The sequence below is a fragment of the Equus asinus genome, chromosome 8 (genome assembly GCF_041296235.1).
Source record: "Equus asinus isolate D_3611 breed Donkey chromosome 8, EquAss-T2T_v2, whole genome shotgun sequence".
Classification (NCBI taxonomy): Eukaryota; Metazoa; Chordata; class Mammalia; order Perissodactyla; family Equidae; genus Equus; species Equus asinus.
Window position 1 is genome coordinate 2418252 of NC_091797.1, and position 25493 is coordinate 2443744.

Here is a 25493-nt window from a genome sequence, read left to right on the forward strand (position 1 = left end):
TATTTATGGATGAAAATGTTGTATTTCTTTGTTCTTTGATTATTAACTTGGAAAGAAAACAAGCCAATCTTCATGATTTTCTAGAATAGAATCAATAGTAGTTAAAAAAAAATAACACATGATAATTTATAACGCAAAATATAATTCCAACTAAAAGATTTTCTCCTTGATACTGTCATGATTTTCTGCACTAACTTCAAGGTTAATATATGCCAGATGGCTTACTTACTTTCATTAAGAATTATTAGTATCAAAACTGTTTAAACTAACAACAATTTGTCATCCTAATTGGTTTTTCTAAGAGTTAAGGTGAATTATGAAGGAAAAGAATGATACCCTCAGCATCAGCATGGCTTAGAGTCAGAAAGTTGTGCCAATGTCTCAAAAGCACATTTGATTTTGAACCTTAGTCCGGGGTTGGCAGCTGATCTAAGCTAGTCCAATCAGATCCTTCTGATTTTGTTTTGTTTTGTTTTTCTCTCCATAGTTTGAAAGTTGAGCAGAGACACAGACAAGCCAAGGTCACGAAGCTGCGCCATGTTACAGCAGGGGCCCAGCGGAGTTCTCCTGAGGTCTGGAGCTGCCCTCATCCCTAGGCTGGATTGGATAGAATTGAAGGCTGTTCCTTCAGTTCTGCTAGCCACCTTGGGAATCTTTCTGTAAACCTCTCCTTCCTCCAGCCCCTTGCTTCTATCGTGAGAAAGCTGGAACTGCCTTCTGCTACGTAAAAACAGAAACTCAGTAACTGACACGTTAACTTTGTCTCAAAAGTTGTCTCGTGTCTTCGTCTCAAAAACTGCACCACTGATAATAAACATCAAAATATTATTATTCAAAATGGGTTAACACTTGAAAAAACCTACTTAAGTCTCTGTTTTTATATGTTTTAGCGTTAAACACTGGTGTGCTTCCCCTGTTGAGCCACTAAAGAGAACCGATAGGACGATATCATCCGAGAAGCCCCTTTTACCTCGTCGCCTTTCTCCCCAGGCATCCCAGGGTAGCCCCGCTCTCCTTTGCTGCCCTAAAAAAGACAATAAATTCAGCGAGTACGCGCGACCATTTTGTCATCTTTCGAAACAACGAAAATCTCTCTTTTCAGGACACTTGGGGTGTGACATTTGGACAGAGTCAGGAAACAAATAAATGACATTTGCAAATGGCTTTTACACCACTTTTCCAAAATATTTTTAGAAAAAATAGTGTATTACAAAATGGATTTCCTTTTTTCACACTGAACTGAAGGTCACACAGAGGAGAGTGGAGGAGAGATTTCCTTACCTTTGGTCCTTCTCTGCCTGGGATTCCTGGAGGACCACGGGGCCCTGCGTCCGCCTAGAGGACAGAGCAGCAACAAGTGAGAGAAGGCACCTGGGTGACCGACGGGCCCCCAGCACCGGCCGCCTGCCTACCTTCCGGGCCACGGAGTCGTACTTCCCAGGCTCTCCAGCGTCTCCTTCTTCTCCTTTGTTGCTTTTCAGCCCAGGGACGCTGGTGTGGCAGTTGCCACAGAAGTTCTAAGGAGTATAAAGATAAGGTTCCTGAGAGATTCACCAAAGTCATCTAAAAAAGGTGAGGTTTAAAAGATCTGAAGTTCTACTCAAACCTTGGTCAGAGATGAGCCATATGGCATTGCTATGTCACTCTACTTTCAGAAACCTGATTTGTCCAACTTGAAAAGACTTCTTTTTATGAGGTCAAACTATTTATGAAGCTGATCAATGATATTTGTTTATGATATTGGTGAGCTTCTATTGTAAAAATGTGTCTATGATGACATTTAACTTGAAAATTCCAAATAAATAAGGAAAAGATACATAAGTCAAGAATGCAGACTGTGTTTCAGTTGCTTACTAGCAAGTTTCAAAAAGGAGGTAATACAGTCTGGAATAACCAGCAAGATTACAGAGCTGGTACAGCCAATAGCATGAATCATCAGAAGAGAAAGAACAAGCTGTGAAGGAAGGATTTCTTCTTTTGAGAGCAAAATTAGTTGGAGGGCCCTATACACAGTTATTAACATTTTATTTCTCGGTGGAAGCACCCGTGTGGGAAATAATTACTTCAGTGACTTGGCCAGGCTTCTGTGTCAAATCCAAGTGCAGGGAGAAAATCTAAGTGGAATTACCTTTCCATTGCCTTCTCTGTAACCTTTAGTCGATCTGGAATGGCTTGAATTTAAGTGTCTGAGCTCACAAGATAAACTTCTTACCACAGAGATAAAGAAAAAGTGTCTTGAAAAGCCCTATAAAGGCTTATTTTTAAGTAAATCATTACAATAAGAATATGATCAGGAAAGGCATGGATTAGGGACCATGGAGTGGGCGAGATGGTTTAATTTGAACAGTCGACAGAAGGGGAGATAGTATAAGCCTCTATTCTTCCATCCTTTTCACCAAGGGGAAGAATCCTTAAGCAGGAAAAGGGAACTGAAGCTGGCTACTGGTGAGAGGTTAGCAGGAAAGCCCACGGCTGTTCAAGTTCAGTGCTTTTTACACAGTGAGTATCACCATAAGTCTGACTTCCAAGAATGCTCCTTGAAAGACTAATTTTGTATGATATTGAAAAGGTTCTGAGGCAATTTGTCTGCAAAATGCTGGGTTTAAGAGTTCTCTTCACAGGGTCCTTCTTAGAGTTGGAATATGTAAGAGTGCTGGAATGTGCATATTTCCCAAACCAGTTTTACCACTAGGATCATTTCACAGAGCTAATGTGTTGGTAGGGGAGTTAAAAAAATACACATAGAATTGTAGAAACCATCACTTATAATATCTGAAAAACTGTGAAGATAGAGAGATGCCTGAGGACCTAAGAGAACCAAATAGGTTTCCATATTTCAAAAAGTGTAAAGAAGATGAATTATTGTGTCTGTAGACATGTAAACGTGGCATATCAATATGGAGCAAAACTTTGTCATGTCAATATATACCAACATTTTAGAATGGATTATTCTTTTTGTTTTTAAATATTTATTATTTATTTATTTTTATTTTTTGAGGAAGATTAGCCCTGAGCTAACTACTGCCAATCCTCCTCTTGTTGCTGAGGAAGACTGGCCCTGAGCTAACATCCATGCCCATCTTCCTCTACTTTATATGTGGGATGCCTACCACAGCATGGCTTTTGCCAAGTGGTGCCATGTCCACACCCGGGATCCAAACTGGCAAAACCCGGGCCGCCGAAAAGCGGAACGTGAGAACTTAACTGCTGCGCCATCAATTGATTGTTTCAAGAAGACATTAAAAACGGTAATCATTAGGAATCGATAGAATGTTCTAAGAGCCATTTCAAACTGGCCTCATTTTCTTTAGGTTAGGGTTACCAGAATGGTAAATTAAGGGAAACTGGACTTCACTGAAGCTCTTGAAGAAGAAGTGTTAAGATTTTCTTATGGAGAGAATAAATATGCGTCAGTTATTAGCCAACGCACAATCTCATTCAGAGAGGGATTGATGCACAGATCAACCTAGAGAAAAGTTTTGAAGGGATATCATTTGGGTCTGGAATTATGTCAGTTCTTTTCAACACTTTAATCAAAGATATTTTTGAAAACGGAAAGCAGGAGGATCAAGTTTGCTAAAGACTCAAGACAGAGAGAAAGTCAATGTGCTGGGTAACAGGACAAGGATTTAAAGACATCACTAGGTTGGTCATAGATCCAATCCCCAATCTAAATTCCTGTATTTCGATTTTGCTTTGGAAATGACATGCTTCCCCTCCTGTTGAATACAGCGTGTTGGGGGCCTGCCCACCTCTCGCCAGTCGGTTCTCCTGGAACTCAGAACCTCCGTGAGAGGACGGGGGGATGGGAACAGCGGCTGGGCGCGTTCCTTAGAGAGATGCTGCCCTGGTGAAACCACCAATTACCTCCTTCTGAGACCCGGAGCCCCGGCCCCATCACCCTGTCAGAGGCTCTTCATAATCTTCTTGTCTGTTCTGTGAGCCCCTGCATGCTCTATTGGGACTCACTTCTGCTTAAGTGTAAGTTTTTGATCCTTAGAGTAAAGAATCCTAATAATTCTGGAATGAAATAACGCCTACAATCCTGCCATTTCCAACACTACTGCCCTTGTAAAGAACCTGAGACTTAAGGTCTGAGGACCCGTGTTTCTGTGTTAATGTCATACTTAACTAGCTGTGTGGCTCTGAGCAAGTTACCTAACTGCTCGGAACTTCAGTCCCTCATCTACAGGATGGGGAAAGCACCGCAGCCCAAACGCACAGTCACTGTGAGGATTCAGTGCGATTATGCAGCGCGTTGTCCTGCACGGAACTGTAGCTCAATAAACATGAGATGTTTCTGAAACCCTCCTGAATATTCCCTTCCATCTTCTAAGAAAATGTTGCCTTTTGCAGGTCTTAAAAACCCCTCTAATATCTTTTACTTTCATTTTCATATTTACATTTATATTTATTCTCAGAACTTTAATCACTTAACAAATACATATTAGAATTCTTGAGTCTTTTGAATTCAATTCTACAAATATTCCTACCTGCCCGCTATTATGAAACTCATTGCACAAAGCATCGGGCTAAATGCTAGGAATATAAGATAAACCACATACACACGCCTACAGCCTGAGGGGGGTGTGTGTGCACACACATATATGCTGTCCATTCACAGACAAGACACTTAAAGTTTGAGTATAAAGTAAATGGGCAGGTTTTTATCTGGGTTCGTTCAATCTTAGCATACCATGAAGAAACATGCAAACACACAACCTTACAGGTATACCATTATTATTCTCAACCATCTGTTTTACAAATAAAATATAGGGAAATATTAGAGAAAAAAAATGGTAGCAAGATTAATTTGCTATGAGATGGATAATAGGGGAAGATAATGTTTACTTAGCAGGGTAACAGGTGTTAGGCCAATTGCTGGCTTTGGAATTTTGTAGCTCACTTTGTAAAGTCCCGTGACGTCAAAGTCAGCTTTGTAAGCCAGCTGTTTATTGAGCAGCGCTGGTTTTCATCCTGGGACTGGCCAGGGCAGATACAATGAGAAGGATTGGGTTTCACAGTGGTGAGCCAGGGGCAGTAAACACCCATTAAGAGAAAGCTCTTTCTCCAGAGAGAATAACTGATTGAAGGGCGTCAATGACCCATCCTTCCCTGCAGCTCATCCCAGAATCGTGCCCCCGACCCCTCCACACCCCAAATGAGAGGAGAGAAAGAAGAGAGGGGAGGGACCAGTATAAACTGCACAAGATATGTGCAGATACACATTCCTTTTTCTATCTTAAAGATGTTTTGCCATTTAAAAATTGAAGTTTGGTTTGGGGCTAAGCAATCAACTCAATTTCTGGTAAAGATTTCCTGTCTGCTTTTTCCTGGAAATTAACACATAATTTCTGACATAGCAACAGAGTACCTTAAGCAAAGCGCCGATGTCTCCCAAGAGGGGCAGCGCGATCTGCGATTAGGGAGAAAAACCAAATACTTAACATTTATGCACATGATACGATGCATACATACAATACAAGGGGGATATTTTTCCTCAAAATGCCAGGCCAGCTGAGATTTGTCTTAGAGCCTCACTTTCAGAATGGTTGGCCTAACATTATGTTTCAGATCAAGAAATGGACACATGAGACTGACAGAGTTTATAAATATTTTTGAGAAATATTCACTATTCCCCTCCTGTGAACACACAAACACATGCATATTGCTGTTTTGATTTTGCGGCTCTGCTTTATCTTCTCAGGACATGGTGACCTCTATGCCAACCCTAGTATATTGGTTTTAAATAATACATAAAGGTAAATCATTTATTCGAAGGGAACCACTTCTCTGTCAAGCAAATTATCAGACTGCTGAGAAATATGAAAAGTACAGGATGAGTTTACCTTCAAGTTATTTCTCTTAAGTTCAAAAGAGGCTGTAGGTGCTGACGAGATGGGTGAGGTGGAAACCTAGGGAACCAGGGCAGTGTTTCGGCCTCGTGTCTTAAAAGGTCGTTTCAGAGACACTGTCAACCCAAGGAATGCCTTACATACAAGATTCCCGGATGCTGCCCACAGGATTCACTCAGCAATGAAGTGAAAGCAGGGCCGTTTTGAAACACGCCCCTGCCCGTGGCTTACAGGGACACCAAAGGCCCAGACCGGGTGGGAGGTGGAGTATTTGCGAGGGTGAGAACTGAGAGGCCAGATTTGGGTTTTACTATACAAAATTCTTCATACAATGTCATGTACCATATGGCCTCTCAAGTCATAAGTGCTGATTCTTACGCTATTTAATGGGATCTCACTGTCGCACAAAGCAAGGTTCAACCTAAAATAAAACTTTGGGACACGCATTTAGTGCCTAAACCCATTTTTTAAAGAGCTGACTCAAGCCAGTTTTTGTAATTTAATTACATCAGCATTTTCAAGGCACAGAATCAAGGGCTATGGACCTTACTGTAGGCAACCTACCTACAAAACTTCATCCAGAACAATGAAATTCATTTGGCCGTTAGCATGAGAAAGGATAGAAATTGTGGCTATATATTTTAAGTCAATTTTCCATGGGATTGAGATATTATATGCCAAGGCTCAGCCCGGGGCAAAATTGTACACTGAATTCTACCCTTAGGAAATAAGGATTCATCACACACACAAAAATGCTGACACAGCTGGAATTTTTTTCCTCTGTACAAAATAATGGGGATAAACAAAATCGCCAAGCAGTCACTGAGAATTCTAATTAGCCTGGGCAGCAAAACTTGCTCGGTAGGCTGTTGGCTTCTGGGTGCATTAAAGATGCATAGATCAAGCTTAGTCTGTCGACATACCGGGTCACCTGGGGGGCCTGGCAGGCCTGGCTTTCCATCCCTCCCTGGAGCTCCCTGAAAACAGAAGCATTATGTTCAAATCTTTGCACATCAGCACAGGTGCAGATTAAAATGGGGGTGGGGGTAGGTAGAGATGGTCCTTACATCATTCCCGGGGGTCCCTGGAGCTCCTGGCAACCCAGGGAGACCTCGAGGACCCTGGAAAAGGGGGAAATAGTTACTTATGAGGACAGTCTTTCGATAATTTCCTCCAAGAAAGCAAGCTGGATTTGCTGTGCCAAATAACCTGGCGAAGTAGATTACCTGAATCCCTGGCTCTCCAGCTGGTCCTTGGGAGCCCTGAGCAGAAAGAGATTCAAGGATGAGAATTCTGGCAGGAATGTCCACAAACTACCCAAGTGGGATAAAGAGCTGAGTATTGTAATTCACTTTAGTGGCACAACAGGGCTTGCCACCACGCACACCCTGAGAACACCCTGCAACGTCAACCACGACTTTCGGGTGGCAGGTGAGCCCTGCAGCAGACGCCTGTTGCTGGAAACATCAACGTGACTCTGCTCAGGTACCTGGGATGTGCCTCTCATGACCATTGTCTGTCCCTGCCCCTTCACGAGCACACAGACAGCACATCCCAATTCTATCTGTTCAGAAAGTGACCACCTGGGTAACTGGCTCAGGGTTCCTTTCCGTTTGGCTTTCTACTTTTTCTCTGTTTGAAGAAATTGCTAAAACCAGTATTCACTGACAGGAGTAGGAAGTAAACATCAGTCAGTCACTCTTTGCTACTTTAGAAGCTTGGGATGTGGGTAACAAAACGGGGTTGGGAGCCGATCAGTGAACCTAAGGTCGTAGCTCTGTCCCTGTTACACAGCCATGGAGCCCCAACCGCAGCGGCCAGCTGGTCTCCCAGCAGCTGCCTTCACTAACTGCTCCAGACTTTTCCTTTCTAGCCTTTGAAATAAATGCTCATATCATTCGTATTGTCAAAGCCACTTTTTGCTCCCTTTCTGTTTATACTGTCCTTCAGTTATTTCCTAAAAAGGTTTTTTGCTTCACCTCCTTCCCTCCTCTAATCATTTCCTGATCTAATTTTTACCTCATTTCATCTCCCATCTCCAGTGTCTTTTATATTCTTGATTCTGGAAAATCAAATACCCGTCCACACAACGTGCCCAATCACTACTGACACCTTCTTTTAAGTGTCATGATAATTTCATGACAAGGCCAACTTCCCAAATCAATGTCATTAAAATAACCATGTATTTCCACTTCTCTTGTCCCAAAGTCTTTTATGTTTCTTTGTACTAAATAAGAAAATTTATCTCTCATTGCCATTTAGTCAACAAGTGTGTACATGTGGTCATTATTATCAGGCACTGTTCTAGGCTCTGTCCTAATAGCTAAAACACATCAAAAAACTGTCCATTATTTGTTTCAACCATTCAAAACACCTTCTATTCTCTCTTCTTTAAGACATCACCTAGAGATTTTTATACCATCTCGTGAAATACTAACTTCTTACTGTATCCCGCTTAAAAACAAATAGTAATACATAACAACCTGATATTAGGTGCTTATACTCTTGTATTGTACAAACATGTGTTTGTACTTTTAACATATAGAATAGGGGCATAAAGGGTTGAATAACTGCTCTGATCCCACAGTCAGTGCAGGTGCGATCAGCGTCTGTAAGTGATGGACCAGTGAGCACCCTCTCTGCCAGGTGGTGTCGCCTCAGTGCCCACTGATTCCCTCCCTCTGATGATTATTAATGTGTATTTCCTCCCCTGACCTTTTTACTCTTTTCTCCTTATTCAAATTTCTCACTGGATTTTGTTTCACAATGTTGGAATCAACAGGGTTTCAAGATTTGATGGAATTTCACTTACCGTTCGGCCAGGAATTCCTACCCCTGGAGGGCCAGCCTCACCTGGGGACCCATGGACACCGGGCAGGCCTCTCTCGCCCTGTGCAATGAGATGCTTCTGTTAGTGCAAGGCTCAAGGGACACACACTTGCTGACTATATTAATGATTAATTATTTAAACATTTCTGTGGTGTTTTTGTACCTTTGGCCCACGTGGACCAGGCGCTCCAGGATTTCCGTCTAATCCCTAGAAAGACAAAAGGGAGGTAAATACATTTCTTTTTCTAAAAAGGTTAAGAACATCTTAGAATTCATTCAAAAATGTTTCATTGCTCTTCCTCTTACTTTAATACGCCTTTTTTTTGCATAAGAATAAGGAACAGGGAATACAAATTGCAATGGGTTATACATTTTATATAGTTACTTTAAAATATGTTTTTATCTTTAAAATGAGGCATCTGATATTGAGAATTATTTTATCATTATTAATTAATACAAAAGGTCAAAGGGGATGAGAAAAAAGGGTATATGAGACTGGCATGTTGATTATTTAGATTTTCCAGATAATCCAGTTTTCTACGTCCTGGGAATAGCCCAGGCCACAAGGATATTCTGCAGATGGCTGCCTATGGCCGTATCTGCAGAGCCTCTGGAAGGGAAACTTCGGGCAGTTCTGTTTCAAGACGGTGTCCTCAGAAGGCTTGTGGTTTAAAACCAGTGCATCTTACTCGGCTCCGTAGATCCATAAAGAATCCACGCAGAAGATTCCGCGGGGCCTAAGTCTTCCAAATCGCATGTAAAATGGTGTGCGTAGGCATTTTCTTCAGAAGAGAGCCCTTTGCTTGCACCAAATTTCCAAAGATGTTAGATCTCTGATCTAAATAAGACGAGTATTTCTTTTTCTGCAAACCTAAACTTATACTTGTGATCTGCAACCAGGGACACGTAGACGGTAATCAATGACCTTTCAAGCGAAAGATTTGTAAAAGAGCTGGTACTTACTGGTTCGCCCGGCAGGCTGTTCCCTGGAGGACCAGCCTCACCTTTTGGACCTGGAAGCCCGGGAGGGCCCACAATCCCACCTGGATCTCCCTGGGGAAAACAAGGCAAGACCCTCCCTTCATTGCTAAGTCCAAGGTAGGAGGCGAGGAGGCAGTAGTTCGCATTGTTTCAAGTTGTCATCACAGCCAGTCGAACTTCATTCTCCCTTCATTCAATCATTCATTCATTCATTCGCTCATTCAACAATGTTTACTGAGAGCCTAACTCAGGCCAGCACTGTTCTAGTTACCCTAAACGCTTTGAGATTCTGCAGCGAGTTACATTTCCATAAGGTTAGCAGCATCACAAATCATATGCACATGTATAAATATATGCACAAAAGGGCACATCTATTCATAAAGTTCTTTAGATGATCTTCATGTTTTCTTATTTCCCAATAATGGTCCAGTATTAATATACTATTTCCACGTAGACCTCAAGAAACAGGTCCTGACAGATTAAGAGACTTCTCGGGTCTACACTACAGTTGAGCAGAGCCTGAAGCCCACTTTCCGAGTGCTGAGATCTTCATCTCTACCTCAGTTCCTTTGGTCACGTTGTGTTTCTATGACAGAACTGGGGCTGCCACGATGCGCAACTACAGGGGGTGCCATCCACACTGTGGTTTATGGGATTGTCCGTCCCCCACGCAGTCCTGGCTGCCTGTCCTGGCCTGTCACTCCTCCATGCCCTATGACCCTCTGTCTCTCATCCTACCGCTACCTAATACATGAAAGAGTAAAATGGAAACTATACCTTTTCTCCTTTGATGCCTTGTTTTCCCGGGATACCGTGGTCTCCTGGCAATCCCTAGAAAATTCAGAATTAAAGGAAAAGAGCCATTAGAATGTCTCTTATTAGAATAACACTTGTATCTGTGGGTCTTTGTCCACAGAATGGAATTTTAATATACAAACTATATGGGGAAGCGTTGACTTTGGCCTATTAGGGAAAAACATTAGTGTAAATATATGGCTTGTTGTCTCAAGTGAAGCAACGTAGATATAATGGGAAAGAAACTAAATCAAGGAGAATTGAACCCAATGCCCCATCCATATCATTGCCAGGAAGGGGTGGAAGGATGGTGGTTGGTAGAATCACGATTCAGGACAGTGGAGTAGACAGGAAAATAGGCTTTTATGATGTTCTGGCAACAGTGGCTCCTTCCCTTTGGATTTTATTCTCTTTTTTAGCTCCAGCTACTATCACTTAATCTCATTTCTTGGGCATCTTTTGGCTCCTTCTGTGCAGCTGGCATTGTCTTTCTTTTTGTAAGATCTCTCCAGGAGGTACACCTGCGGGGGCTCACTAAGTGGCTTAGAGGGAGCAACAAAAAGCTTTGCTCTATGAACCAAACGCTCAAAGTACCAAGGAGACCAAGTGCACTGAAAGACAGACCGCTGGAGGCTAAGTCAGGGGGCTTGGAGAACAGAGCAAGAGGTCAGGGAGCTGCTCCCGAGAGGATGGGAACAGGAGAGATTCTAACAGTTGCATAGAGGGTTCCTGAATTGTGGCCAGACAGAAATAAGTCTCCAAGAAGCTATGGCCAAGCATTTTTCTTGTTTTGCTCATGTGGACTGACGGTGAGTCTTAGCTCCCAAGTTGTCAGACAGCTAGGGAGGTTGTCCAAGGGACAAAAGGCTGGCCTAGAGGATGGAGAGAGAAGTGCATTTAAAGGGTGTCAGGTTGTGTGTGTGGGTGGAGGGTGCATAGGAGGAGTGAGTCCACTAAAACTAGGTTATAATACAACCTGAGGACCCTTCTCCAATTGCAGTATAGAAATATTTTCAAACAAAAGACCTGCTCTTCTTGGAGGCTCTTTCAAGAAAGCAACAAGAGAAGCTGTGCAAGTGTCTTTCTTGGATAGAGAATTGAACCAAAAGGCAAAGCCTTGCTTTCTCTCTCGGTTTTCCTCATTTGTTTTGATGTTTCCATTCTCCTCTACCATTAGCACATCACTGACAAGCATGTCCAGGATGATTATTTACTTAACTTGAGTTCCAAAGGCTGGTTTGTAAGGCTGATATCCAAAAGGACATCACATGACTATATGAAGGTACTAGCTTCCCAGTAGCTCCTGACATCAGGTGTGGTCAGTTTTAGTGATAGAGACGATCCATGTCTCTGGAATTGTGGTATAACTCAGTCCCATGAACAGATGTTACACTCTTTAAAACACGTCTCAGTCTCAATTTAATTTTCAAATATCAACGACCCCTGTATCTACTATACATACAATGTCTCCTGGTGGTCCTCTGGGTCCCATAGAACCTGCAGGTCCTTGCTGACCCTAAAACAGAAGTGATACGTGCTTTAACTTTGCTAAAAAATAGAATGTATCCGAATACATGTAAAACGTGCTTCAAACTTTATATGAGAAAGATTGGCTTTCCACCACCCTACCTTCTCTGTTATAATACTGAAATGTGTTTTGGGCTTACAAACGTAGTTTCAAGATGTTGTCATTTAAATGGGTCTCTTCTCACCAGCAGGTGAGGCCTGGAGCGCATCACGTTAATCTCGCCTGCACCTTCCCACAGCTGGTCTTTCTCGGGACACTCCTGTGGAATCCCACGTGGGGAACTCAAGCATCTCAGGGCTGCATAATATGGGCTTAGAAATTGAATCCCGAATCCTGCTCACTTTAAGAACAGAGCTCAGGGTCACAGATCTAGCTCACATTGTTTACTCTCAAAGCTTTTAGGGATGCTGTTGTGAATATGCTCTGAAAAAGACTTTAAAATTCCTATTGTGAACCAAAAGGCAGTTACTATGTGTGTAATAAATGCAGCCAATGGGGGGAACATCACCATGGAAACATGATGAAGTCTCTGAGAACACTTGTGAAGAAAATGGGTGGCACACCAGAGCACCTGGTTTTACCTAAAAATGGCTATAACTTCAAAATTATTTCCTAATTCATCTCAGTTATTTCTTCCATACCTTTAGTCCTGGGCTTCCTGATAAACCGGGGGGACCAGGATCTCCAGGTTCACCCTAAACACACCGGTAGGAAGGAAAGTGAAACGGTTGCTTTCGTTTTCAGTGTCATTTGGTTGGAAATGCAATTCAAGGAAGTTCAGGAGCTTACCTTTATTCCCTGTGATCCTACTATCCCAGGTTCTCCCTGTAAGTAAAATAATCACCATATATGTAACGCTTAAGTTCAGATGGCGATGAGCAACTGTAATACTTGAATTCATTTGAATTTCCACTAATTAAAATACAACAAAGGGGGTAATTATGGAAGACATGATGAAGTCAAGGAGGGTTCATTCTAAAACATGATTTAAAATACTTATTGCTAATAAACAATAATTTCTTATTTTCTTTCTGCTTTCTAATAGTTTTTTCTCTAGCATCACTTCTGACACTGTAATCACCACGTTCAATTAGCAATCACTGCATTCTCTGCTTAGCTGGCATGGTTAGGATTTGCTGCCAGCTGATCTTACATCTCAGAGAATTAAGACTTTAGATGAGGCGGGAAAGAAAGAGTAGAGCTGAAGTTTCTATGTCATGGGAATTCCACCTATCAGGTACAGTGATGCCCCTTATTTGAGGTTTTGCTTTCCAGGGTTTCAGTTACTCGCAGTCAACTGCAGCCTGAAAATATCAAATGGAAAATGCCAGAAATAAACAATTCATAAGTAGCATGATGAAATCTTATGCCATCCAGCTCCATCCTCCCGGGATGTGGCTCATCTCTTTGTCCAGCAGATCCACGCTGTACACCCCACCCGCCCAGGAGTCACTTAACAGCCATCTTGGTTATCAGATCGACTGTCATAGTATTGCAGTGCTTGTGTGCAAGTCACCCTTATTTTCCTTAATAATGGCCCCAAAGCACAAGAGCAGTGATGTTGGCAATTCAGATATGCCAAAGAGAAGCCTAAAATGCTTCCTTTAAGTGAAAAGGTGAAATTTCTAAAGAAAAGAAAAAAAATTCTATGCTGAGGTTGCTAAGATCTATGGTAACTTTTATTATAGCATATTGTTATAATTGTCCTATTATGTTATTGCTGTAAATCTCTTATTGTGTCTAATTTATAAGTTAAACTTTATCACAGGTACGTATAGAAAAAACCTAGTATATATAGGGTTCAGTACTATCCATAGTTTCAGGCATCCACTGGGGATCTTGGAACATATTCCCTGAGGACAAGGGGGGATGACTGTATATGTATTTCATGAAAAAAAAACAGAAAAAAATTAAATTATACAAAAGAGGACAATATTGGCTATAATGAGTCTGTCTTATTTTTCATGACTTATTATTGACCCTTTTGATAAAATCATCCTGTTCGACAAATCAAATTTGTATTTTTAACAGAATTTTTGAAAAAACTGTACTTTGTATTTTAATTTTGTATTTTAGATATTCTAAGGGGATATTTTTCCTAATATTCAGATTCAATTACTGATAGTAATTGGTTAAAGAAAAGATATACTACCCAAACCAAATGTTAAACCTCCTCACATAACACAACTTAACAAGGTTAACATTTATCAAAATAAAAGAGTCAAAATTCATGGAGGAAAAGTACAATGATCAGGGAGCTTATTTTATCAAATCTGTTGGACTCCACAGTAAACACAGCAGAATCAGACGGGAAGAAATTAGCAAAGCAGAAACCCCCGCAGAGCGATAAAGCATCTACTTACTCTGTCTCCCTTTTCACCTTTGAGGAAAGGTTCCCCCTAGGAAAATGGGTAGAAACAGAATCATTTATAAACACTTTTGGAAATAAACTCTCCAAACTGGGTGTGGACGTATCCTGCAGGACAGACTCAGACCTCCATCGCAAACAAGCCTCTCAAATGACGCAGAACGCCACACGTCTGCCCGGGCAGCTTAAAGGGAGCACGTGAGACCTAACTCAAAAACTCTTGCTTATTCCCAAATGAACAATGTTAATCACTCAAACACTCTCTCGAGAATCCTGAGTGGTTGACAAATTAGAAGGTTGCCCGGGGCCAAAGCTTCCTTTGCACACTTTACGTAGATCATCACACAGGCAGAACGGGTGTGAGGACAACAGAGAGACAGGTGGAGGACATTCACTTGATCCTCCCCATTAGTTAAGCTGGCGTTTAAAAGTAGTCAGAGTTTAAATTAGTGCCTAAAAACTCAGTATTATTCTTTTGGAAATATTTACTAAATTTATTTTTATTTTAATGAAAATGACATGAAGGGGTTAGTTACTGGGTGAATAACAGTGCAAGTCTGTGAAACCTATAATGTTATTGTTGGGTTTAGGTATGAAGGCCCTGGGGAGAGACACAAGCTTTGAAGGGCTGTCTTTATAAGCAACACTCTCCCCATTGTCACTGTGTAACACTAACACCACAACTCAACCTTAACACACACACACACACACACACACACAGGCTGTCTCTTTTCAGCGTCTGTTCTTGAAGTCACATGTACACGATCTCATTTAATCTTCCCAGCAGTTCTGAGGGGAAGATATTGTCCCATTTCAAGCACAAGGAAAGAGACTCAGAAAGGTTCTGAGTAATTTTGAGTTATTTCCCCTAAAATAGCATCCACCCACTTTATGTTTCCTTGTTGATCTTGGCTATAAACTCTGTGAATGTAGGGACATAATCCATCTTGACCATCATAGGCTCTCCGGTGTACATTGTTGGTGCCCAATAAAAGTTTATTAAATTGGAGAATTTAAAGTCATACAGATAGAACAATAATAGCTAACAGACTGAATTCATACAATGTATCAAGCACTGTTTTAATCACTTGATGCATATTAACATAGTTACTCCTCACGTGTCAGTGGGGTAGGTGCTATTAGTATAGCCACTTACAGATGAGGAAACTGAGGCACAGAGAAGTTAAGCAATTTCCCCAAGGTCACATAGCCAGTAAGAGGCTGTTCAGGATTTAAACCCAGGCGGCCTGACTTCAATCTTAGGTTTTGCTTGCTCAGTCTGTTTGATTTGATTTGCAATTTGATTTATTTATTATTTGAATCGAGTGAATTGATAATAAGATGGAAACCATAAATTTAAAAAAAAATTTATTTTGCTTATGAAAATCAAGAGAAAGTGTGAGAACCATTACGGTGGACAGCACTACTCTCCAAGGCCCGCTTAGGGGCTGCCGTTCTCTGGAACAAATCCCTGACGGGGGGTGAGTGTTCCTAAGGGAAGCCCCAGGCTCGCACTGCCCGGCCTGTGCCAGCGACTCTGCTCGCTTGTCTCCCTCATTTCCAGCTGCCGCAGTTACGTGGGCCCCGTAGCCAGCCCTGTGGTGGAAGTAAGCAGAAGTGACATGTATGCTTGCAGCCTGAGTCCAAGAAGCCCACTCATGGTTCTGCAGCCCCACTTCCTCTGCAGTGGTGACTGAGAAGGTCGCGTACACCGGACGGCATCGCTGCCTGGTGGGAACTGAGCGTAGTCTGGGGCACACCTTCTCCTCCCACCGAACCAGGCTGGGCATGCGGCTTGAGCCAGGAGACCCTCCTTTGGGTTGATCTCAGGGTTCATTTGTTACTCAGCATCACCTAGCCCACTCTGACTAATGTGCCCCACAGCTCGCCAACATGATTAAATCTTATTACTGGTTAGTTTCTACACATGAGATCTGCGCTTTATTTATATTCTTGCTTTTCAGTCTTGTTTCTAAAAAATCTACTTGATTTTTAAGGTATTAGAAAAACCAAGAAGGGAAAATAACTTCAGAAACTGTACTAAGAGCAGCTATTTGAGCAGATAGATAACTGTTTCTAATTTTTTGGATAAATTAGCCCCACTCTTTTGACATATTGATTTTATTATTCATTTTAGCTATGATGTTTAGTTATAGCAGGGCAGCTTAGTGATTTTTTAAACTCTAGACTCAGCCTACCGAGGTCTGATTCATGGCTCCAATACTTACTTGCTGTGTGAGCTTAGGCAAGTTACTTAACCTCTCTGTGCCTCAGTTTCCTCATCTGGAGAATGAGGTGAAAGTAGCCTATCTTATATGGGTTTTTGTTTTTTGTTTTTTTTGCTGAGGACGATTTTCCCTGGGCTAATATCTGTGCCAATCTTCCTCTATTTTGCACGTGGGTCGCTGCCACAGCATGGCTGCTGACGAGTGGTGTAGGTCTGCGGTGTAGGTCCATGCCCAGGAACTGAACCTGGGCTGCAAAAGTGGGGTGTGCCGAACTTAACCACTAGGCCACGGGACCAGCCCCTCATGTTTTTTTAAGGGATTAAGTAAGTTGATACTCGTCAAGGACTTAGTGCCTTGCATAGAGCACTTGCTCAAATGTCTGATTGACCCTTGTTTGCCACACAGGGCAACAAAGGTGTGTGCAATTGGGCTAATTAGGAAAAGGATTTTTGAGCCTATTTTGGGGTATTTTTCCTCTGCCTCAAAGCTAAAATACTTACAGATTCTCCCTTTTGACCTTTAGGGCCAATGGACCCCGGAAATCCTGGTTGTCCAGTTTCACCCTTTCAAGAAAAAGCAGAAGAGAGATGTGACGTGAGGTGGGACGGGTGCTGCTGTGGCCATCAGATTCAGAGAGGTGGCCGTGCCCCCTCCAACCTCGAACTCATCTGTCACATCTAAGAGACAATGGAAGTTCTGAATCCACTTAGACTATTTGCATAATAAGGTGTTGATGCGTTTGTCGGCACTTCACAACGCCTTTAGGTCTTTTAGGATCCATAATATCCATTATGATATTTAGAATTAATATGAAACAAAAGTTAATTCTTTTTCAAGGAAAGAACATCAAGAGGAGAAAAAACTATAATTTTGCTCTGCCATGCAGAAAAAAAAGAATTTTTGTGATCTGGAAGACATCTTGCTGTTTAACTGACACAATAATCCAGACACATTTTATTTCAGACACTTCTTTTTTTCAGGTTGGGGGAGACGGAGGAGTGGGGAGCCACATGAAGAGAGATGAGTCTGGTTGCTGTTTCCAGCATTGACACTGCGCTTGAATGAACGACTGCGGACGGAAGCCATTCTGGCCTACGTGGTGACAGCAGCAGCTTAGAAACATCTAAGATGTTCTGGTCAAAAGTCTTGAAGAGAATTTGTATGTGACTTGTAAAGAGTATTTTGAGAAAATGCAATTTTAGAAATGATACTTATAGAAAGGAAATATATCATTAACCAGTTTCAGAGGAGTCCCAGCATTGTGCTTCTTTTTCACATTTAGCAAGATCCCTGAATAGCACATAATAGTTAAATCAAATGTAGCCACTAAAACTTATGCAACGTTGGGATGTTTTTCCAACCTCAAGAGCATCTTTGAAAACAATGTTAACCATTGCATTTCTGGGCATATACCTTTCTTGCCTATCATGTCTATTTTTATTCAAAAACAAACAAACAAACATAAATTCGAGTGTGTCAAACCTCCAAGCACCTGAAATAAAATAGAACAATTTGTAATCAAAGAAGAAATCTTCTCTATTTCCCTTTCTATTCCTGCTCCAGAAGGGGCCTCTCTCATGAATTTAGTACTTATCTTTCCAGTCTATATTTTTGTACTTTTACTGTATATGTAGAATCAACAATATATTATTCCAGATATTTAAAACAAATTCCATAAATAGCTTTATTGTGTGTGTAACACTCTGTGACTTTTTTTCCACTCAATGTTGTTTTTAATATCCATCTCTATTGATACAAATAGGTCCAGTTCATTCACTGTACCTGCTGGACAGCCTTCTGCAACGTTAATGCAGCAGGGTTAGTCCACGCCTCGGCAAGGCGCATCTGGATTGTCTCCAGCTTCTCTCTGTTATAAACAAGGCTGCCCCGAACATCTCTATACCTGTCCCCTTGTGTGGGAGTTTAACTGTTTATTTTGCAGCCTCAAACAACAGTCTACCCAAAATACTTCAAGTACAAATTATACATAATCATAAAAACGTTGGCTCATTTCTACATTTCTACCCCAATCAGTGTCTTGTGATTTTCAGACAAGAGGAAGAGGGAGCTTGTCATATGTAATGGAGAGACAAGATGACGTTTTTATTAAGAAGTCTTCTAGATTTGTGGAATATATTTTGTAAATTTAATCTTGATTTTATTAATATTTGCCCTTCTAAAATCTAAGCATCTAGCGTCCCATCACTCACATACTTACCGCACTGCAGGAGAAGCCATTTTTTTCCTAGAGATAATAAATTCTATCCAAAGTAAGAAGAGGCAGAAACTGGTGGATACATTTAAGGGAGGATGGCTGCTGGTTTGAAAGTGGAAACAGACAACTGGCCTTGTACGAGCGTTAGAGTACGCAGCGTGCCCTTGCTGTTACCCGTCTGGTAAGGTGCCAAATCACAGTGCGCAGACGCGAAGGGAAAATATACCTAGTACTTAGACTCATCCGCACAAAATAAAAGTAGAAATCAGGGAAGGGGTCTAGAAATTACCATAAAAATCACATCTGCCCAATACCAAAGGCCAAGGGGAGGGGAATGGACCCAGAGGACAAGGAATTATGTCCACAGCTGTGATGTACTTGCACCGATGTGACCAGGTCTCCCCTGAAATGCAGAGGAAGGACCCGACAGAGGCCTCGGTCCACCTCTCTGAGTGGTACTTGGGTGTGACCGGGCCTGGAGGAAATCTTAGGAACCAGTTCCCTCACATAAAATTCTGGAAACAAAAGCATTTTATACCTGAATCTTAGACACACATGGAGTTGTTTTTCATGTTTAAGATGGATGTTCAGTGATTAGTCACTGAACATGTGTGTTGAAAGACAAGTGATGAATTTACTCAGGATCAGGAAAGGCTGTCTTTCAACTTGACACGTTCAAAGCCATTTGAAAGGCCTGGTGCTGCTGAAGCTCCACCTTCTCCCTCTGACAGTCAGCCCCAAAAGACACCTGTTAATTTCGCAGGAGTCCTAAGATATTCTGCCACCTTACTCCACTGTCCCTGTAAAGGAGCAGTTCTCCTCAAGCAGCTTGCAAGCACAGCACCCCCCGGCCACGTCCTGTCAGTCTCAGGCAACTACAGAGCAGAGAGCATCACTTCTGTACTGGCAGACGGAGCCGGTGGTGCTGTGATCTCTGGTGCCATCACTGCCATTTATGTGTTGAAATTGTACTTCTGGTGAAATCTTTTATGCTACAACATAAATTGAGTTGCTTCTCTGTTATAATTATGGTTAGAAATGCAAAGTTGAGCAAGACCAGGTGTGAAGGATGGTAACTATAAATTAATACTGAAAAGATAAATGAGACCTCAGGAGAAGAAAGAAAGTTTGGAGTGGACGAATAGAAGAGAATAAATCTTTGGTGAGGGCTTAATGTGTGTCAGGTATTGTCCTTTGGGTAAGTTCATCTCATCTCAGTTGATTTTAATGCTACCATCAATTCTTTGTGTGGATAGGAGTAGGCCCATTTCACAGATGAGGAAACTGATGCTCAGGGAGATGAAGCAGCCTTCCCAAGGAGACGCAGCTGGTAATGCCACAATCAACTTAACGGTGCGATCAACTGTTGACCCCAAAACCCATGCTCTTTCCCCCACTCAATGGTTTCTACTCTGGCTGCCTGTTAGAATCCTCTGAAGCACTTTTAAACAATAGTGATATGCACTCCACTCCAGATCAATCAGAGATACGGGCTCCGCCCCAAATCAGAGTCTCTGGGGATGAGCTTGAGCAGGGTGTTTTCTAAAAGCTTTCTAGGCAATTCCAGTGTGCACCCAGGGTTCAGAACCACCCGGGTCCACCACAGGCATAAGCAAAGGTCTGTGGGAGCAGCTTGCAGGAGCTTAAAATTCTCACAACAGCAACCCATGAACAGCGTTGTAAGTTAAAAGACAAACGTACTGATTCAGAACAGAAACTAAGTGGATGGGGACAGGCAGAGGTGATGTCACTCTTCCAGCAAGTGCTATGCTTGTGTTTGTTAGTTTATTTTATGCATTATTTATAGGCGGAGTCTTTCTCCTGTTAATTACAATTCTTACAAATCATTTCATATGTACATTTATCTCAGCTACTGCATCAAGCGCCCTGTAGACTCTTGCAGACTGTTTCTTTGGGTGGGAGGAGGGAACAGTTATGCCACTGGCTATTTCTAATTCCATTTAAGATTCTGAAGCAATTAGAAAAGATTTGGAGCAATAGAAAAAGTCCTTAGAGTTTGAAATACACCTGTTTTACAGAATCAAATTTCTCATCATTGAGGTCTTAAGAATTCCAAAGTAACAAATGTTTCCTAATGAACACAGCAAGACAGAAGCCAGCTGTTTTGTTTCAAGAAATGAATCATCGCTTAAATACTTTAAAAGTGTCACAACTCTATTCTTTGCTCAGCTGTCCTATGTGACAAGCTTTGTGGCTTTCTTTTTCTTTTTTTTCCCCCTTAGTCTGCATGCATCCAGCAGTAATTGCTTAAAATGTAATATGTTCGTTATGTGGTGTGGGAATTCTGTAAGCTATTTGGTTACAGGAAACAATGCTAACGTACTGGCAATACAATCTAAGACACATAATTGACTTATTACTGCTGTATGATCAAATTTTTTTGATGTCTTTCAAAGAATGTCAAGGTTTTTATTTATTTATATATTGCAGAAAATTTCATTTCCAATGGTCAGTCTATAAGAGGCTCCTAGCTTCCGTTGAGACATTTCTAGCAGTATTTTCTAGGGATAGATGTATGTTCTTTTGAATAGATTGGCTGCACTGATTTATAACACACAGAAGTCATATTTTCTTGGATTTGTGTTGAAATACCCTGCCCTCAATCAAGAGAATTTTTACTGGGTGAGTGAATGAAGGTAGCACACAGAGGCCACATTCCCTCAGAGTATTTTCAGACCTAGTCATCTCTGTCTGCAGATTCAACATCCAGGGCTTTTCCCTGACAATGGTGCATTCACACTGAATCCAAGGTCATCACAATTTCAGAACCAAACCCGAGTGAAACACCTTTGTGAGCGGGCAAGTGATTCTGTCATCTCCACAGCTAAGACAATTAAACCTGTCAACGGTGACAGGGAGAATGCAATGGAAATTCATCAGTGTTTTAATTTCAAAACTGTTTTAAATAATTATTTGGTTAAACCATGGCCGTACCTTATAAAAACCCTACCAAAAAAATGCTTCATGACAGCTTATGTTTGGGCACTTAAGACACAAAGGGGTCTTCAGTTTGTCTTTGTCACCTGTACGGATTCATGGAACATCTGATTATCGACCAAAGCCTGTGTCCTGGTTTCACTACCCTGTTACAGCTCTTTCCCCTGAGAGTGCCCCTTCCTCGCGGCCAATTGCTACTCCGCAGTCTTCCCTGGGGAGCAGACTCCAGCCCTGCTGCGTGGTCAGGAGGTGGTGGAGGCCGTGCCCACTGCAGCCTGCTGGCCTCCCCAGCGGGTGAAGCCTGGGTGACAGCAGGACTGCCCCTGACGTGCGGATACGAGGGTTGGTGTAAAACCCTGGACATTTCTCTTCACTTTGAAAATCTGATTACCTTCTCTCCTTTTGGGCCACCAGCTCCATGTTCACCAAAGTCTCCCTAAGTAAACATAAAACAAAATTAAAAAATTCACTTATTTTTAACACATTCAGTCCCTACTTTAAAAATATCCTCAGATAATAGTACTGTAACAGCTTTTTATGGATACCATTTTAATCGCTTTTGCCTCTCTCACCTTCTGTTAGATATTCCTGAAAAACTCCAACTTTGGAGACCCTATCTATCTTCCCTGTGACTTTGCCCACCAGAGATGATTCTGGAGAAATATCACACCTCCAGGGGCAAATGGTCACCACTCCAAATGAATGCCTGGCCACCTTGTTTCGTCCCCAACCACACCACTGAAAGGGCTTTCTAAGGTGACTAACGATATCCTTGTCGCCCAGTATAATGGACATGCCATTAAGTGACCACTTGGCTGTGCTTCCACTCCCTTGACTTGTCTGATACCTCACTCTCCCAGTTTCTTCCTCTCTCTCTGACCTCTCCTCCTCCTCCCTCACCCAGCTGGTAAAGGTCAGACCTCCTCAGGACTCTGTCCAGGCTCTCTTCTCTCATGACTCAACATTTGCTCCAGCCTCTCTTCTCTACTCCTGTGGTTTAGGCATCATCCACACAAAGACATGTTTATAAACTCAGCATACCTCTCCCCTCTGAGTTTTGACCCATACATCTAATTTTCCATTTGCTGTATTCACTTGTAAATTTTAGAAGAAATTCACATTCAACGAGTTCAAAACTGAATTTAAAAATACAAGTACACACACATATGAAAGAGAAAGATGAGAGAATTATATCACACTGTTAACATTCGTTAGTCCAGAAGTGGGAGAATGATAATTAACTTCTTCCTAATACATCTCTGCAGTTTGACTTAGTAAATTGATGGTCATATCATTTTACAATTGAAAAACATCAAGGAAAGAGAAAATCTGAACTCATCCTCTGCCTTCCACAGAACTTGCCCTTCTTCAGTCTGGGTGTCGTTGTTAACACCGCTCTCCTCCTTAAACCTCAAGAACACACAGCCATCCAGTCTGGTGGTCTCTGTCCACAAGATCTCTTCTCTTTACCCTGCCCACCTTTGCTCTGGGCAGCCAGCATCCTGTCACGCCAGGATCATTGTGGTAGCTCCTAATTGGCCCTTTAATATCCACTCTCACTCCCCAACAAACGTACATTCTCTACACAAGGTCAGAGAGATCTCTTCAGAAGACAGTCTGACCTCCCCCCTTCAAAGACTTAACAAAGGGGCCGGCCTGGTGGCGCAGCAGTTAAGTTCGCACGTTCTGCTTCAGCAGCCCGGGGTTCCCCGGTTCGGATCCCGGGTACGGATGTGGCACCACTTGGCAAGCCATACTGTAGTAGGCATCCCACATATAAAGTAGAGGAAGATGGGCATGATGTTAGCTCAGGGCCAGTCTTCCTCAGCTGAAAGAGGAGGATTGGTGGCAGATGTTAGCTCAGGGCTAATCTTCCTCAAAAAGAAAACCAAAAAAAAAAAAACAAACCCCTTAAGAAAGCCATTGAAATCCCGATGACCTGAACCCACTGCCCTCTCCAGCATCACCCTGGCCACTCTTCTCCCTGAGAAGTTCCAGCTCTAATGGCCTCTCAGCTCCTCTAAAGGACCCAGATCCTTAGTTCACCCTCTTGGTCCCCAGCCTGTCCTCACCTCTCGTCTGGTGGGCAGCCACTCCCGGAGCCTCCTGTGTGTCTCCGGACAGGTTCCCCTCCCAGACCTCCTCACGGGACACTGTATTTTTCCTTCATAATACTTACTAACACTTTTATTTTTGTGTTTGTTTAAAAAGTTTTGCACCTCTCACACTAGAAAGTAAGTTCCACGATGACCTGGAATGGAATGCCGCCCCTGCCTGGCATAGCACCTCACATATGGGAAGCATTCAATACGTATTTGTTGAATAAATAAACCAATAATTCTAATTTACGCATTTTTCCCATTAAAGTTTTTTTTTGATAAAAATACACATTATAAAAAATTAAAAATACGGAAACATTTAAACAACAAAATTACACAGAGGTACCCACTCACATCACTGTTGCCATGGTTTAACATTTTAACTGTGTGTTCATGTTACTCATGCTCCTCCAATTAAAAATGAGTAGTTTATAACTGCTGTTACTATTGGTTTTGTGCCAGATATTCTCTCATTTTTCCTACTTACCTTTGATCTGAGATGTCCAAATTGAAAATAAAAATTATACTCTCAAAATCCTGGGCTATAAATTATTGCAAGGACGTATTTGAAAATGAGGTATGAAACTCTAACACACATACACAAGGAATCAGCAGTTACAAAACAGTAGGTTTCTTGGATGCAGCCTGCACAGAAGCAGCTAAGTTTTAGGCCTTTCCTGAACTGCTGTCGCTTTGCACATGGTGCCAATCTGTGCACAGCCCGTCGGCATCTCTCCCTGGCTGTACTTGTGCCAGGACACTTTCGGGGAAGCTGGAACGCGCTGTGGTCTGAGCTGTGAGTTGTTCAGAGATGATGTTGGACTGGGAGGCCCCATGCTCTCGGCTTGCAGAGCGAGCAGCACCCGAAGTGCGTCTGCCAAGAGCGTGTCACAGTGGACCACCTTGGTTAGAGCCCCTCCCCGTCTCACCCCCAACAACCCGCAGGGTGCCAGAGATGCTGTGGTTGGGACCAAGGAATGCCTCTGCAGCACCAAGCCATATTATTCTGTCCATAGACTCTATTGTTCTAGGGTCCTGATTTTCTGGCGGCTTTCACACCCAGAAAAACAGCAGCGCCGTTTACTGCCCAGCAGAGCACCACATGGTTGCTTCACTCAATAGCTGGGCCAGGAAATCCACCTACTCCAGGATCCTCAGTGGCCTCTGGAGGGGCTCTCCACCTTAGGCTAACAATGCTCAAGGCAGATTTGAACTTGAACTTCAGTAGCGTTTATTTACTGACGGGTGAGATTCTCTTCTCGGCTTTCTCCAACCTCATTGCACCAAACGATTACTTGGCTGTACAGAAATGACAAGACATAGTCCTTGTGTTTCTGGAAGCTGGCATTCTGCCTCAGATGTTATTCTAATTTCACTAGGTCATTTTGTACCTTGGCGCCACATTATTTGAATGGGTTCTTAGAACTTCTTTGAGTAAATATCATAGTTTTACAGTTTTGAATGCATTTATTTAGAGGTTCCTGTAGTGAAGTGGCGAGGGTTGTGGTGTGGGGGGTGCCAGTCGGCCTGCCCTCTTCAAGAATTCTGGGATGTCAGACAAGTCCTTTGTTCCCTTGTGGGAAATGGTGAACGGAGCTGTGAGACCGACAGTGAGGCAGTTGGTAAGACTCCAGCTG

General features: G+C 42.3%; 1 protein-coding gene across 6 annotated transcripts in view; it reads right to left on the reverse strand.

Moving 5' to 3' along the window:
* Positions 1–25493, reverse strand: part of COL19A1 (collagen type XIX alpha 1 chain) — a 305503-nt gene that overhangs the window by 48593 nt on the left and 231417 nt on the right. For all 6 annotated transcript variants that reach the window (XM_070514618.1, XM_070514620.1, XM_070514621.1 and 3 more), the window contains 17 exons: positions 22149–22193; positions 17085–17147; positions 14352–14387; positions 12778–12813; positions 12630–12683; positions 11923–11976; positions 10443–10496; positions 9648–9737; positions 8848–8892; positions 8668–8745; positions 7082–7117; positions 6923–6976; positions 6779–6832; positions 5375–5416; positions 1413–1517; positions 1282–1335; positions 971–1024 (listed from right to left, as the gene is read on the reverse strand). In XM_070514618.1, coding sequence (XP_070370719.1) covers positions 971–1024; positions 1282–1335; positions 1413–1517; positions 5375–5416; positions 6779–6832; positions 6923–6976; positions 7082–7117; positions 8668–8745; positions 8848–8892; positions 9648–9737; positions 10443–10496; positions 11923–11976; positions 12630–12683; positions 12778–12813; positions 14352–14387; positions 17085–17147; positions 22149–22193 — 954 coding nt within the window. The remainder of the gene's footprint in view (positions 1–970; positions 1025–1281; positions 1336–1412; positions 1518–5374; positions 5417–6778; positions 6833–6922; positions 6977–7081; positions 7118–8667; positions 8746–8847; positions 8893–9647; positions 9738–10442; positions 10497–11922; positions 11977–12629; positions 12684–12777; positions 12814–14351; positions 14388–17084; positions 17148–22148; positions 22194–25493) is intronic.